This window comes from Anabrus simplex, chromosome 11 (assembly GCF_040414725.1).
Source record: "Anabrus simplex isolate iqAnaSimp1 chromosome 11, ASM4041472v1, whole genome shotgun sequence".
Taxonomy (NCBI): Eukaryota; Metazoa; Arthropoda; class Insecta; order Orthoptera; family Tettigoniidae; genus Anabrus; species Anabrus simplex.
Window position 1 is genome coordinate 14,048,160 of NC_090275.1, and position 17,226 is coordinate 14,065,385.

The 17,226-nt window shown below is 41.6% G+C and overlaps 1 protein-coding gene across 3 annotated transcripts in view; it reads left to right on the plus strand.

The window, feature by feature from the left end:
* Window positions 1-10,756: 10,756 nt before the first annotated feature.
* Pits (Protein interacting with Ttk69 and Sin3A) overlaps window positions 10,757-17,226 on the plus strand; it is a 37,877-nt gene continuing 31,407 nt past the window's right edge. For all 3 annotated transcript variants that reach the window (XM_067155499.2, XM_067155500.2, XM_067155501.2), the window contains exon 1: window positions 10,757-12,012. In XM_067155499.2, the coding sequence (XP_067011600.1) occupies window positions 11,088-12,012 (925 nt within the window). In that variant the 5' untranslated portion in view covers window positions 10,757-11,087. The remainder of the gene's footprint in view (window positions 12,013-17,226) is intronic.

Sequence of the window (17,226 nt, forward strand, 5' to 3'; positions counted from 1 at the left end):
CTGCCACAGGACCTGGGTATCATCGCATAGACACTCGTTACTCAAGCAACAGCAACACAATAGTTTAATCAGTAGCCTATTACGGGATATGTTGGACACGTCTTCACCATTTACTGTTCATCTCAGGAATTCCATTTCACGGGCAGTTAATTCCTTCACATATCTTAATTTTTATTGTCCAAGCTTCAGTGCCACAGCGCTAAGGTCTTACTACGGCGGGGAAGGCTGACGCTCCTAGGTCAGGGCGCCCGCCGTATATTTTGTCATTTTCTGCATTTTGTTTCAATATTTTCGTTTCCGATCAGTTAACAAAGTAATTTGGCTACATTCAGAAAAGCACATTAATGGTAATCTGCGAGCAGAAAGCCCTGTTATCATGGAAAGCGTGTCACACACTTGAAGTGTTGTGCCTTGCCGGTAACTCCAGGCCTTTAAAATGTGGATGTATCGCAGACCAGTCAGGAAATCATGTGAAATCTTAACACAGCCTATTTCGGTCAGATAAACACAGCCTAGCAAGATTGGAGAAGATTATTCTGCACAAGAAAGGAGAAGAACAAGAAGAATTCCAGGGGTTGTCATTTTGGGAACATGGGTTGGCCACCTCGGAGCCCCGAGCTGAGTTTAACATTGTTTCAACTTCCTTGTGTCAGGCTCCTCAATATGCAACGTCCTTGACCGCGAAGCCTAGGAGGTCTTCTCTTTCTTTTGCCGATATCCTCATTCTTCCATGTTTTCCTCTGGTTACTGTTATTAATGGAAGATGGTTGCTTAGGTGTACTTCCTCTTAACACACTAACTACAAAGTATTTCTTCTTAAGCACTTTAGTCCGTTCACAGGTGAGGTGTCAAGAACATGCAGACAGTTTAGTATTCCGTCATCTGAACCCAGTAATCAAAATAAATGCCTGGAAAAAGCACAACACAACCGGTGACTTACCTTCTAAATGAATATTTTTGGATGACACGAAAGCATTTGAGTCGACACTTTGGGAATTACTTATACAGAAGATTAAAAGTTTGTCGAATGATTTACGTTTACCAAGCTCGATAGCTGCAGTCCCTTAAATGCGGCCAGTACCCAGTATTCGGGAGATAGTGGGTTCGAACCCCACTGTCCGCAGCCCTGAAAATGGTTTTCCGTGGGTTCCCATTTTCACACCAGGCAAATGCTGGGGCTATACCTTAATTAAGGCCACGGCCGATTCTTCCCACTCCTAGCCCTTTCCCTTTCCCGTCCCATCGTCGCCATAAGACTTATCTGTGTCGGTGCGACTTAAAGCAACTTGCAAAAAAGAAAAAAAGAAAAAAAAAGTCCGATAACAACTCTTTTGGAACACATCTTGGCATACAGTCTTATAAACAGTAAATTGACGACGACATTACCACATCAAGTCCCATCAGACAGACTAACGAAGTTTAGGGTGATCCTTTAAGCCCACTTTTATTCAATGTCGCTACGGCAGATATTACCAGTATCATTCAGGACACCCGAAGTATGACGCTAGTACTTTATGCAGATGACATGGTATAGGGTCCTCAAACAAACTAAAATTACAAAGAACATGGATAGAACTAGAAAAATGTGTAAATGAAAATCACTTTGAAATTAACCTTCAAAAAACAGTTCAAATAACATTTAGAAAAGGCGGAAAATCTACTCTTAAAGACACCTCACGTTGTACAACGATCCATTAATCGCAGTGAACAAATTCAATTACCGGGTATAACCCTCCAGACTTCAGCAAGATCATTCAGCTATTATATACAAGAGAGGTCGGCAAAAGCCATCAGAGCCATCTATAACATTACAATTCCAACAGCCTCATTACAGTGTTGACACTATTCCATACGTCTATCTCACAATTTTGAGATACGGTCTATAAATAATAACGGATCACCTCACAATCTGCGATCTCGAAAGTTTAGAGTGTGTCAAGTCGCATTTCTTAAAATGAAGCTAAGAGTTGGAAAAATGGCCCCTACAAGATTAGTTGAGTTAGCGAAAGAACCCTTCTACGAAGAGGACCGTAATGTAGACAAGCAAAGAGAAAAGAGATCGACTAAGACTTTCATATTAGCGATGATGCCACGATGTACAGAACGTGGGCAAACGAGAACCAAGATTAAAGGCATAACGAGGCTCGCCGTTCATCAGATCAAAACCCTGCCTATATGAGTTGGCATGATGAAGCTGTTTACAGAATTTAGCGGAATGGTTTTTTCTGCACGCTTGTTCTACCAAACGACTCGATATTTAATCTTTTTTTTTTTTCGGAAAAAATCTAAACCATGAGCTTTAGCTACAGTGAAATCATTGCCAGCATGTTATTGTTGTAGTGGGATCTCTGATGAACTTTGACCTGCCCAGTGACCGCTGTACGGAGTGATTCTCTCGGCCGATATTCTAGGCTGGTATCTCACTGTTGTTAGTAGACTGAGTGAACCTCGAACGAGCCCTCAGCCTCTGGGAAAGAGAGCTCTGCTCAATTAGCACCCAGTCACTACTTGGGGTCTCACTTAGAGACAGCGCGTCGCGAGACATGATAGAAACCGATGGACCAACAGTGTTGAGGTGGCAACCGAGGATATCACGACACAGCTGGGCTGATGACTTCAGAAAGCTTGGCTCCAGCTAAATGGCGGAAATTCAAGAGTGGATGACAACAAGAAGAAAGAACTTTTCTGCAGGTGTCAGCAAAACAGTGAAAATAATTCCTACACCCAGTCCCCCCCCCCCGGAATTTTAACCTGTCGGAATTCTTGGAAATGTGTGCCTTCCGCTTGCCAGGTAAAAGGTACGGCACCTTTGAACAGCTTTCAAAGTTCCGCACTCCTCGAGTCTGACCACGAGTAACGGGGTGGGGGAAAGGCTTTTTTACCTGAGTGTGACCGTAGGCTAAGAGAGAAATACAACCTGTGTTTCAACAGAAACAGTCTCACAATCGACCACGCGTAGACGCGAGCTTGCGTTCGGGAGATGATGGATTCATTGCCAGCAGCCCTGAAGATCGTTTCCCACGCTTAATGAAGGTCACGGTCACTTCCTACCCCATGCGACGTAAAACACAAAGAAAATAATTTATAATCCATAATTTGTTTTTCGATACTGTGTCCTTGATAACAGGACTGCCTTCCTTTCAGTTTTAGAGAAACGTTTACATTTCTCAAATACTCACGCTAATTACGACGTAAAATCAGTTAACGGAATAACGATGCCACTTGTTATTCCACCAAAGACGTTACAGGTATGATCAGGAAGGGGATAGAAAATATCCATCATAAGCATACGACTTCCAAGCCCGCAAGAGGTAAATATATATTTGGGAATTTAATCGTCGAACAAAGGGAATTGAACACACACTACTTGCTGTGAGTGCGTGAAACTCAACCTGGGAGAAAATATGGTGAAAAGATTGGCAAGGCCACCCGGTTCGTAATCTGGTCACCAAGTACAGACTGGAGAAGAAAGAAAAAAATTGTTACATTTGGCGATCCGCCCCACAACAGAGTGATGTGTGACGTTACACCGTTTAACGTGCTCTCAACAAGTGTAATTTCCATCTGCCATAATTATCGGTTGATGTTTGAAATGTGCTTGTCCTTGTAGGTGACCGCCCTTGAAGGGTGGCGGAACAGGTTCTGTCTGCCTTCCTCTCTCTTTGCGTCATCCACGCCGAGATGATTTAAAAGCTCTCGCTCTCTGCTCGAAGCCCCCTTGGCCTGCTTTGCTCTTGGATATAACGGAAAAGTTTTCTAGCCCCATGGAGATTTAAGAACCAGTGGACATGGTACATCTTTGTAATTAAGGAGAATTGGAATTCTATAAATATAACGCTTCGACATTTTAAACAGGAGGGCGGCGGCAGTCATTTGAGCCTTAAGAGTTATCTGATCCTGTTTCTACTGCGGGGCTATTTACTAAATAAAATTTCCTTCCCATTTTGTTCAGACTTGGGACGGTATGCAGATGTTACGATATATTGTATGTAGTACGTACATGCAGGTATTCGGTAATTGAAATACTGCATCGATATAAAATAACCTTGCAGAATCTATATAACATATTCTTGGCACTTTTTTTTTTTTAACTTTTCTTAGTTTAATATTTCACTTTAGCCGGGCTGAGTAACTCAGGCAGTAGAGGGCTGGTCTTCTGAAGGTAGTCAAATACGCCAGCCTCCTGTTAAAGAACTCCTGCACCTCGATGTGTCCGAAAACCGTTAAAGTAGTTTGTGGGACGTGGGACCAGTAACAGTTAGTTAGCTGATTTTTACAAATGAGTCTGTCTGAATGTAGTGTATAGGGCGCTTAGATTGCATTCGTTTTTTTAAATCGCTGCCCCATTTTTCGTGCGAGCCCCTTTTCAGAGTATGGTGCAACCCACAAGTGAGGGGAGAATCTACACCCTGCAGTCTTACGCTACGAAAAGTGGGGCAGTGCATACATTTTCATATTCAGTTTTAGAAAATGTATGCATTCTGGTGCAACGCTATCTACCTGAAAACCTGTTTCTTTTGTTTCTTTATACTCGCTGAAATAATGCATTTTGTTTTTACCGGAAGTTATGGGATTCACCGAAATGATGTACCTCCGGTTGAACCCTGTAGATAAAGTTGTTATACCGTACCATTTTTAAGAAACTCTTTTATATTTCTGACATTCACGGAATTATAGTTTAAAAAAATGCTCGTCCGCCTCTGTGGTATAGTGGTTAGTGTGATCAGCTGCCACCTCCGGAGGCTCGGGTTCGATTCCCGGCTCTGCCACAAAATTTGAAAAAGTGGTACGAGGGCTGGAACGGGGTCCACTCAGCCTAGGGAGGTCAACTGAATAGAGGCGGGTTCGATTCCCACCTCAGTCATCCTGGAAGTGGTTTTCCGTGGGTTCCCGCTTCTCCTCCAGGCAAATGCCAGGATGGTACCTAATTCAAGGCCACGGCCGCTTCCTTCCCTCTTCCTTCTCTATCCCTTTATCTTCCCATCCCCCCGTAAGGCCCTTGTTCAGCATAGCAGGTGAGGCCGCCTGGGCGAGGCTTTGGTCATCCTCCCCAGTTGTATCCCCCGACCCAGAGTCTGAAGCTCCAGGACACTGCCCTTGAGGCGTAGAGGTGGGATCCCTCGCCGAGTCCGAGGGAAAAACGGAACCTGGAGGATAACCAGATTAATAATAATAAGAAGAAGATACTCCATTTACACGATATTCTACTGAACCCTCTCCATTTCCTAAACTAACAGCATTCTTTGGTTTCCACGAATTTGGCAGTATGACTGTCTAAAGGTAAGGTTGTATTCTGCCCGAAGGCAGGTCCGAACCTCCGCAGAGGTGTGGCTGAGTCGGAGTTTATGTACAGTAGGGTGGCCAGTTCCTTTCCGCTCCTACTTTTCCTTACCCCCACACCAACAGCGCGTGGTAACCCGTCCAGATCTAGCCCAATTTTGCTTAACTTCGGAGATTTCACGGGATCCGGTGTTTCAACACAGCTACTGCCGTTGGCGTATGACTGTCTAGAGGGGTAGAAATGCCGGCTTCATTGTAAGGTGAATATTGCGGTGTTCACAGCATTGTCATATAACAGTGAAAAGAATGAAAAGAATGGCTCAGTTTTAATTAATCGTTATTTATTTATTTATTTATTTATTTAATTATTTTTTAATATAGGAGGACATGGGCATAAGTGCCCCTTGAAGTGTCTTTTTAACACAGTTATATTCGTAGCATTCGCCCTCCACAAAGGAACAATAGTCAATTACTTCAAATAACTACAGAATATAATGAAGCATTATTTTGGCAGCGAACAACAAATTGCCATCGTACAAGTAATATTTAAAAATACACAAAACCGGAGTATTCAGAACGTGGTAACTTTTAAAGATGAAAATAAATTCGTCAGTCAGAGATTTTCGTCTCATTTTGAAGGTAGGGAACTCGACGATCACATCTTCGTAGCTCTCGTTTTTCATTTGCAAGTAGATGTCACCGGCCCCGCGGTGTAGGGGGCAACGTGTCCGCCTGTCACCCGGCGGCCCCGGGTTCGATTCCCGGCCGGGTCAGGGTGTTTTTAATTGTAAATGATTAATATCCCTGTTCTGGGGACTGGGTGTTTGTATCGTCCTTAACGTTCCTTTCCTCACATTAAACACTTTACACTTCCGCCATTTACATAATACACGCAGGTTCTTCACATACGGTGCAAGATCTTCATAGGTCGACGCCCCGAACAAAAGGGACACGGACATGCCGTTGGGCTGAGAATGGCAGGTATCAAATGTAATGCGTTATCCGATTCTGAGAATACATATAGGAAAATTTAGACTTTCATTTCTAATTGTACTGTAATTATTCACGTTGTTCGGATCATCAGTTCAGAGACTATCCGGTGCTAACCTCAACCATATCCTACATCTACCCTAATCTGTTTGTCATATTCGTACCTTGGCCTATCTCTACCATTTTTACCGCCCTTTAAAGAACAAGTCCTGGGTGTCTTAAGATATATTTTTTTTAACAATTCGCTTTACGTTGCACCGACGTTCCATCGTCACCATGGGACAGGAAAGGGCTAGGAGTGGAAAGGAAGCAGCCATGGCTTTTTTAAGGTACAGCACTTGCCTGGTATGTGAAAACCACGCAAAACCATCTTTAGGGCTGCTCCGACAGTGTGGTTCGAACCCACTATCTCCCGAATACTGGACACTGGCCCCACTTAAGCGACTGCAGCTGTCGAGCTCGATCCTATTCTATCTTTTTTTCTGGTCAAATTTAGACAAATCGATGTCCTCTCTGTTATTATTATTTTTATTATTATTGTTCCGAGGTATCTGTGGAACAGCAGAGGTGAAAGAAGGTGGCGGAGTGAATGAATCTAACTACAAAGCCGAGATATGAATTGAAATTTCATTAAAGGTTATATTTTCAAAAATAGCAAAATTTTCACATAGAATTTCAAAATTTAATAAATAAGTCAACAAATAACCGACAATCAGGTACAAGACCAGGAAAAGCCAAGATACAGAACAATTCTGGGCTTTACGCCCCTCGCTTTACAATTCCCTTGAGCTCATAGCTCAAATATACCAAGCACAAGACCTTCAAGGGCAGAAAACCCATTCATTCAAGGAGCACTTGCTCCTAATTACAACATCAAGCCTCCTAGAGGCACTTTTCCAACACCAGAAAAGAGCTGACACGCTCTCAGTTTTTCAAGCCTCTTGAAGGCCATACCATACTTTACAATCACTTGCCATCAAGGCACAAATTACACCACTGAAACAGGGGTATCTTGTACCCAATCTACTGGGCCTTAGCAGATAAAGAACAGGTTAAGTGAATGGCCCGCAATACCAAAGGAATGGAGGCGACTACTTGCACTCCTAAGTACATATTTTGAAACCTAAAAGGCACTAGGCCGATGAAACAGGGGTTATTCCCAAACTATGGACGTGACTCGTATAATGAATAAGTTTAACACATTAAGGAAGAGCAGAAAATCAGTTACCAAAACGTAGACACCTCAAATCAAAATGAAGGGGAACTCGAGAGGGTAAAGCACTCTCTATCCCCGATTTACAGTTACAGATATATGCAGTTTTTACATAAGCCGGCACAAGTTTACATTTGTAGAAAGGTAGGTTACATTGTAAAAGTTTCGGACCTTTCCCGCGGGTTAAACTGCTGAGCTAGCAAGAAATAAAGATGTTAAGCGGCCATTACCTTACTGAAGAACTGCTGCCTGAAGAAAGAGGCGCTTCCCGCCTCCTGCTACACGTCCATACACTAAGTTAGATGTTGATGAAGTGGCCGAGAGACAAGAAAATCAGCAGTTTGTATACCCTCGGGGAAGGTTCGAGACCTTCCGTGAATAATTAAGACACACCCACAGGCGTTTATTGGGTAGCTTACAGTTACACATCAAAACCGAAGAAGAAAGAGACGATTGGTCAAAAATTAATTACAGAAATTCTGGATTGGCTAAGTTCAAAACTGGCGGAAGGAAAGATTAATATTGCCAACCCACAAATGAAAGAACGAAATTTAGTAAGGACAAAACTTATGAGTACAAAATTCTTCAAATAAAGTTCCTTCACTTCGCACCAGGGTGCATGATCATAGTTTTTTAGTAGAGACATCTATGAGAGAATGTCCACACTTCTTGATAAATAGTAAACAAAAACAAACACAGTGACATCTTCAGAGGAAAGGTTTAAGTAGATCCAATTTTAAGTTCGCTGTTTCTCTTGTAGAGGAGTACTTTAAGGCGGAAAATTCGAATGTGCGGCGTAGAGGTGTACCACCCGGTACAATTATTATTATTATTATTATTATCTCGTGACGATAGTTCCGAGGTGGTTGGCGACGTCTACCATTGCTTCTACTTACTTCTACTAGGCTCCTCGCTTGCTGAACTCTTTGATCCCGACGAGGCGTACGGAGTCTTTCATTTGCACGCCCTTCGCGGTCTTTAAAGTCTCTTGCCGATACGCATTCTTCGAAGGGTCTGGCCTAGAGATGGCAGAGAATGAACTAATCATTGCACTGAGCGAATAAATCATGATTCAGTGTACGAAATGAATCCACTTATTCGTGAATCGAAAGCTGAATCAGAATGTGGCAGTCGCTACTCTCTGTTTGTTCCTGATTCATATCGCGATATCAGGTATCCAAGTTCTTGAATCTTTGTTAAGTAGTGAAGAACGGCTGTGTTATTCTTTATTTAACTAAACTAAAAACCCGGTTCACAAATGAAATACTCCTAATCTAACCGTACAGGAAGAACATTCTTTTTCAAGAAATTTCCACTTCGCTTCAATCCACATACAACAACGAAACTGTAATATTTAATCAACTTCCAGCTCGTTACGAAAAATGTTAGGTTAAGTTTATTTCACGGTTCCTGTTCGCGTCTTCATTCGTGGGCTCCTGAAAACTTGTGAAGTTTGAACATGGAAGAAGCCTTCCCGTTCTCGTCTGAGCCCATATGATAGTCAACATCGATATATACTAAGTGATTTTTTATCATGGCACGAAGTGCGTGTTTAAGTGAAAGTGAAATATCAAAGTGTGATTTATTTGTAGTGTATAGGCGTATAATGCCCATTAAAATACATTATTTATAGTCTTCTCTTTATCATGGGAACGAAGGGAGTGAATAAAGCAAGACGTCCTCCAACCGATACATTCTTGTGAATACGAAACGTACACCAGTTTGTTTCTATTTGACAAATAATCTCATTTCGCTTGGTAGCATTTCTCGAACTTTTCGTAATTATTTCCATGCTTCCCTTTGGTTTTTACCTTTAGAATTTCTGTAAGGAGCGGCAGTACATTAAGGTAACCTTTGGAATGGTAATAAATATGGAACTATGCATTTCAAAATCCAATGTATCGATTGAAGAATGTACGTTATCTTCTCAGAATTACAATTAAGCATCGGCAGTTACCGAACTACTTAAGTTTGGAAAGAATTATTCGGACAGCGGTCTAGGATGTTACTCTTGTTAATAATGCTGACAATTACTTTGAACATTTTATTAAGCGACATTTTCTTGTAACTTGTAAAGCAGATGTATTTATAAAGAACATAATGGACTGGTTCATCTCATGCAATGGTTTCGCTTCCAACTCTCATTCACGCTGTACTCAAATGAACGAGTCAAAAGAATGAATCATTTCAAATGAATAGACTCTTATGATTGATCGGATTCCTCATCCAATGACCTTTTCCATATTTCCTCCTGGTTAAGTTTCCCAGCTGAACTACTTAAAACTATAACAGTCACACCACCACTTCCCTATTATTATTATTATTATTATTATTATTATTATTATTATTATTATTATTATTATTATCCCTTTTACGTCCCACTAACTACTTTCACTTTTCCGGAGACGCTGCAGTGTCTGAGTATTTTCTCTCACGAACAAAAACACCCAGCCCCCTAATCAGAGGAAATAACCGTACGCAGATTAAATCCACGGTCCGGCCGGGAATCGATCCTGGGGCCCTTTGGGGACCGACATAATGATCATTCAGCCAAGGAGCTGAATCTACCTTCTAATTATTCCTAATAAATGTAAATTATATATAATTTTTATCTGATAATTTATTGTTTGTGCGTTTTAACAACGCGGTATTGTCATCAGAGTCCGTGACAACGAAAAAGAGAAACATAAATAACAATTAACTGGAGTGAAAATTAAAAACCTACAACCTGTGACCGGGTCAGGGATGGAATGAATGAAACCCCCATCTTGCGGCGAGGATAGGTACTGTGCCGGCTGCCGAAGCCTGTCGCAATGGTTAATGACTGACAGGTGAAATGAAATGACAGTGGAGAGTGTTGCTGGAATGAAATATGGCAGGGAAAACCGGAGTACCCAGAGAAAAACCTGTCCCGCCTCCGCTTTGTCCAGCACAAATCTCACATGGAGTGACCGGGATTTGAACCACGGCACCCAGCGGTGAGAGGGCGACGCGCTGCCGTCTGAGGCACGGAGGCTAACAATAAAATGGAGTGTAATTTCTTAAATGTACTTTATTATTCTCGGGCCATATTCATTGTATTTTGCAGACCCCGACAGACTCTAGCAATGATAACCGTTGAGTTCGTTCAGGAATGAGTGAACAGCAGTGCTGCCATTGGTTGTTTGCGATCCGTATTTATCGATGTGCTGTGCGTGCTGGGTCGAGTATTCCGTGCAGCTCTGCGCAGGGGGCCATGAATGTCGTTGGTTGTGGCAGTGGTGGGGAGGTTTGCTTTCAGACGTATGCAGCCAGCTACGTTACAGCCTTGAAGCGCGCTTTAGTCTGTGCTAGGTGGCGTGAGAGTACAATCGTTGACCAACGGAGAGCAGAGAAAGTTTGGCGTGTTATTGATAGCAGCTATTGCTATACAGCAAGCCGGTTTCGGAATTACTTTCATCTGTGTTGTGCTGTTTTTCTGTAAATTTATAGGAATGCAGACCTTCAAGATAACGATATACTGTTGTATTATAGAACGTTGAGCAGTGAGTGTGGGGTTCATTTGTTTTACTTTCAAGGTTTTTTTAATTTATCGTAATATTGTACTCTAGTGTGTGTTTTGAAGATGTCGGTCATGCAGATGGGTAAACGTCAGCACTGTTATTTGTGCGATTTGCCTCGTATGCCGTGGGCGATGTTGCACGATTTTAGTGAGGCAGTATGTCGCGGATGTGTGAACTACGAAGGTGCGGACAGGATAGAATTAGTTCTCGACACGGCGAGGCAGATGAAACGAGCCCATGGTTTTCAAGAAGCTCAGTCTCGTAGCGGGTCTTCCAGTGGACCTAAACCTCAACAGGCTGGACTTCATCGATCGCAGAGTAATCCTCACGAAAATGGATTGGAAGTTGTTGGTTTACCTCCTGCCGCTCACGTATCGAGTCGACAGCAGCAACAACAGCAACAACAACCACCTCCACCGCCCCCCGGAGGTCCTCACAGTGGTGTTAGTTATGCTACACTCCACCATTCCCGATCTGGTGGTGGCTTGTTGGCAGAATATTCCACAGCGAATCCTCAGCCTCCTCCGCCCCCTCGTGGTAGTGTTAGTTTGCCTAGGACTATGTCAGTTTCCGAAAGCAGTGGAGGTGCGAATACCGGTGAACACGAACAATTGGGGATGGGAAGAACTGTTCGGTTACCTACTTCTGCCCACATAGCTGCGGCCGCAGCGGCTGCTGCTCAACAACAACAACAACAACATCATGGTCATCACGTGGGCAGGCCTAATTCATTACCACCACAAAGTTCGTTAAAAAGAGGTTTGTCAACTTCGGCTGACGATGAGAATGAGGCTATTCATGCGGGAGCCAAGCGTATGATGAGTGTGGAGGAACATGCAGCGGCCGCCGCCGCATCTAGGCCGCCGCTGACACGAGGAGAGTCCCTACCTGCCGTTAGCATCAACGCGCCCTTCATAGAGAGGAGCTTCAAAGAAAAACACCCGATCAGGGCTCCATCGTTCGATGCGGCGACATTCAAACCCAACGGTAAGCAAGCTGACCTCCAACACTTCATACAGGCCACATATTTATTATTAGCAGTATACCTCTATACATCTTTTTCTTGGGAATTCTATTTTTTTTTTGCTGAATATACTTTCCCAACACAGGCTTTTTAGTTTCCATGATTTTAGTTTGAGTGTTAGAATTCCTATGTCACTGCGAGTATAATTTTATGTTTGTCCAGTCTTAAGCTTTTGGGACTTATCTGAACGTGCACTTGCGTTCGATGTGTAATACAATCGGATATTTGTCACTATATTTTGACATTCCTGCATTATTGTTTGGCTTGTTCTGAGTGTCCCTTTCTATTTAATATTTTGGAGGAATGAAAGCTGTGATAACCATCTTGTAAGATTGAATGAGAAGCCTCCTAAACCTCTCCTTGCTCTATCCTGAATATGACTTATTTGGAGTCCGACGATTTTGATAAACAAAATTAATTAAAAGAAATTCGTGTCATGTAGAGAGAGGGAGAACAGTTAACGGCGATGACCGCCGGGTGGGCTTTTAGCTTGGCGGCCAGTGCGCCTAATCTCCGTCAGAATGAGTAATCAGTAGTCGCTTAGGGTACAATTTACAGTAGGAAGGTGGCCACTCCATGCACTTCTGTTTTAAGGGGGAATATTTTAAAGAGTATTATGCTGCTCTGTGCGCACCATTATTTTAAAGTATTGTATTCCTCTGAGAGTTTTTATGTTTTATACTAGTCAGTGCTGAAATGGTATGATCACGAATTCCTTGATGAAAATATTCCTAGTCGCAATATGATTCGTAAAAGAGTGAACACACTTAGTGAAATCGGTGGTGTTACAGAGACCAGAAGTCTAAACGTGTACGTATGTCCTCTCTGATTGAAAACATTTCCACACGATTACGTATGGTTTTTCACAGTAAACAATTTCTCGCAGTTATTTTGGACACAGTTAAGAAGTCGCTAGACTAGGCGTTTTCCAAATGGATCAGTCGTTTTATTGTATTCCGCGCCAAATCATATGGACCAGCTTTTAATATGATAAGTTAATACTTCATTGTTTAACACATTTTGCCTTATTTTAATAGCATGTTTGCGTTACTGGCTCCTGTTCGGTGTTAATGGGCTTAGCGTGCTGATAATTTCAAAATATGGTTTTTGCGGTGCCCTTGAAATTAGCTTACATATAGTAAGGCGATTTGGTTACAAACATCGTATTGGGATGTAGTTTAAACATTAACCATTTATAGTACCTATAGCTTTATTTGCTACGTCATAAGCGCTGTAGGTTATAACTAATTTAGTGTATTTCTTTGTTCTTTAGCGGCTTTCGTTGTTATTTTCTGGCTTAGAATTAATTTTGTGTATGTAATGTTAGTCTGTTTATCTGTTGAATTGCATGCAATATTTTATAGTTGATATTCGTTGGTGATGGAATGTTGGTTGATCGCTTATGTCACTTTGCTGTAATGATGTGCGTCCATGTTTATGATGGGGTGGTCCTCTGATGATTCTGTACAAATCCGGCAACGCTGCAATAACTCGGCTCAGGAATTCGTTGTTGGAGGGGGATGGATGATCGCCTGTCCTCTTCTCCCGTACTTTATAACGGTCTAGCAGACAAGGGAGAAAGTATTTGAAGGTGGTCTTACTTCCCGTTACAGTACAACTCATGCTGCCATATATTATGGATGTAACTTGTTGGGATCATAATGACTATAAATGCACAGAATAAATAAAGTAGATCTAGCCATACCAGCCAGATCTTACATAATTTTATTTTGCATAATATCTTGTGCGCATTGAATAAGGAAGTTCCATCTTTTATCTCTTCTCCAATTATTTTTTATGTTAGGTATGTTAGAAGCCGGTGTTATGTTTTTTTTTCCATCTCTAGGTAAGCTTCATAGTCAAACAATACACTTTAGAGCATTGAGCGTTAAATGCCGGTGCATAAATTTGAGTCCGTATCTCGATAAATCAGAACACGATCACTATTATGCACATGGAAAAGGACAAGTAATACATCCATTGTTTACTCAGACGGGTAATGTGTTACAGGTGCGTGATATTAGCTGTTTATCTGGTTTAAAGTCTTGCTATGCGTTTATAGCATTCAAAAGTCGTAGATTTTGACCAAGCTGATGTTTAGTACCCAGCTGACTAGATGCTCGATTCGTTTCATCACATTTTTGGTTCGAATTCTCAGACATTTCTTGAAGAACCTCATTCCAGACGAAATTCAGACGCTCTTTAGGTCCCATCAGCAGTTTAAGCGACAGAGTGCTATGACCATGTTCACTTCCATCGTTGCTTTGTAATGTGAAACTCTAGCTGAGGCGGAAGGTTTTTTTTTAAATGCTATTTGTTCGGGGCGTCGACCTATAGAGATATTTTGCCCATGTGCACCATGTGTAGTTGGAATAGAGGAAGTGTAGTGTTGTATGTGAGGAAAGGAAAGGCCGGGGATTTTAATCATTTACAATTTAAAAAACCCTGACCCAGCCGGGAATCGAACCCGGGGCCGCCGGGTGACACGCGGACGCGTTGCTCCCTACACCGCGGGGCCGGACAGACGGAAGTTTAGTCTTTATTGATTTTCATGACCTAATTATATGGGAGAAACCAAGCGGACTGATAACCGACGTTTGACGTATGTTCATTATCTTAACACCGGATGTTCTTTTTAAAACAGATAGTGTGTGTGTGTGTGTGTGTGTGTGTGCTGCTCTAGATATGCCGCAAATTGTTTCCATTTATTTAAAACTTGCCAGTTTTTTAAAGGAAAAGCCACATGTTTTACCTGTTTTAATACACTTATAAAAACACAAGTATATATACCAGATATCTAGAAGGCCGATATGCTGGTTCGATCCTCAGTGAAATCAGTCCTTTCTTATCCTCGCTTTCTCCTTCACCCACATTATCATGAGGAATGTGCGGCGATTCGTAATTTCCTTGAAAGTAGAAATGTTTTGTCAATTGCGTTTACCGGAATTTAATTAAGTTCAGCTTTCGCAGTTGGCTCCGTAAGAAACTTATTGTAACCCGCTTTTTTTTTTTTTTTTTTTTTCGAAACGCGTACTCGATTTCCCCTTCTAGTGACACGTCAGGGGCTGTGATAACGCCGTTATCTTGTATTGTAGGAAGGGAAACTGATAAGACATTATCTCTAACATAGCATGTGAAGTGCACACATTCAAGTATCACGCAACTCGTGCATGATGCCATAAATAGTTCATATGTCGACAAGGCTAGTCGCGGAACTAGTATTAGGTTATTTCACGCATGTTTGTCGTGACTGCTGATATCACGGGTGGTTCGATTTTTGAAGAGCGGAAAAAGACCTTATGTTGTAGGATGTTGGCATGGGAAAACTCGTCGAAATTGACATAGTCTAAATGCCGAATCAAAATAACCTGCAGACGGTAGCTGAGGACATGCAATGGTTTTAATTTGCTGTTATTTAGTTTATATCGGCTACGCTTCGAACTTAATTGATCCTTTTTAAGAGTTGTTTTCGATCCCGTAATATTTATCCAGAATATGCATAATCTGTCTTTGAGAGTTTTAGGTCACCAGCGCATAATGACGTAGATATTTATCCGTTCATTAGAACTATTGATTTGAGGCATTTGATGTTACTTCTTTCGAAGGTAATTTTTGTGCATAGGAACAAATTTAATGTCAGAATGAAGCCTTTCACAATGTTTATTTCGGCGGCCCTTCATTTTTTTGTTCATAGTTTTTGCTGATCGTTCGAGTCTTTTGTTTTTCGAGTCACGCAGCGTAGAATGTCAGACACGCATGATCCCACGCACGGCTTGGTGTATTTTGGGCGAGGGAGGGGGAAAGGCTTACTCACGCATCGTAGCAGCGACAGGATGTAAGCATGGCTGGAGTTCAGTGCTAGCATGGCTGCTGGGTGACGTCACGGTGATGACTTGCGCATGCTCCAGCCAAGATCGATAAACGTGGCTGTAAATTCTTGCTTTATTGATAATACGTTTTAATGCAGACAGCTGTTCACGTCGTGGGTAGATGGGATGCGAATGACTGGCAATGTTGAGATAACTCTTTCGTGTACTTTGACTCTCGTGATTAGCTTGTTAGTAATTATCCACTCCCTCCTTACATACAATGGTTTATTTTTAGTGTTACGTAATTTTCATGAAACATGTTTGTTGATCGACTATTGATACAAAGAGCATGTTTGTTTATGTAACTTAATTGGCAGTTTTTACGGCGTATTTCCTTCATTTTGACGTAGAATAGCTTTTTAATTGCCACATCATTTCTTTTCACAGTATGATTGGCTACTAAAGTCGTCCGTATTACTGGTAATTTTGCCCTGATATGTTCATCGCTGTGATTTACTTCTGATACTTTAGCTTCTTTTCCTTTGTATGGTTTGTGCCTACGAGTCTTTTGGTGGGAAAGACGAGTTCTTGTTACTTACAGACTCGTGTATTTTTTAGGGAAAATACTGAATAGGCCTACGCTGGTTTAGAATTTACTTTTTTTGTACTAAGGTATACTTAGTGATCTAGTAACTGTTAGTTCTCTGTTATAATGTTTTCTGAAATTCAGGTTTCATATATTGTTCATTTAATTTCCTTCATACCGACATTTCATTCTGTATATTTAAAAGTGTAAATTCGTGTATTTTCGTTCCACTGCAGATGTAGCACTGATTGTATTCATTTGTGACTAGTTTATGCAGAGTTCGCTCACAGACCTGAGTTAGTTGTGAAATGAAGGAGCGCATATGAGCGTGGTTCATAGGTAACACTTAACAGTGGCCGTGTCAGTCTTCGTCCTTTTCATAGGCAGTTTGTTTCAGGTCGCCGACAGCTACCATCTTCGTACACACACGAGACGAAATCAGCATTAGTACCGTATCTGTATTCTATAAGGAATAATACTCACACGAATTACTGTATGTTCAGTATGTTCTAGCAAGATCGAGTTTTAATGGGCTAAATTATCCCGTGATGTTAACCTCGTGATAAGTCAGATGACGATCAGTGGGAAGGCGGCATTGAAAAAAAGAGTTTTTATGAAAACCTTACGCATAGAGTTTTTATCATGACAGTGGAACGACAAATATATGAATGGTAAATTGCGTTTATAATGTTTTATTATCAAACTTTATTCGCTCCTTTTTAGAATTACTTTTATTTATCAAAGTATTGTTATTGTTTCATAACTATTTGCAATGTGTTGTT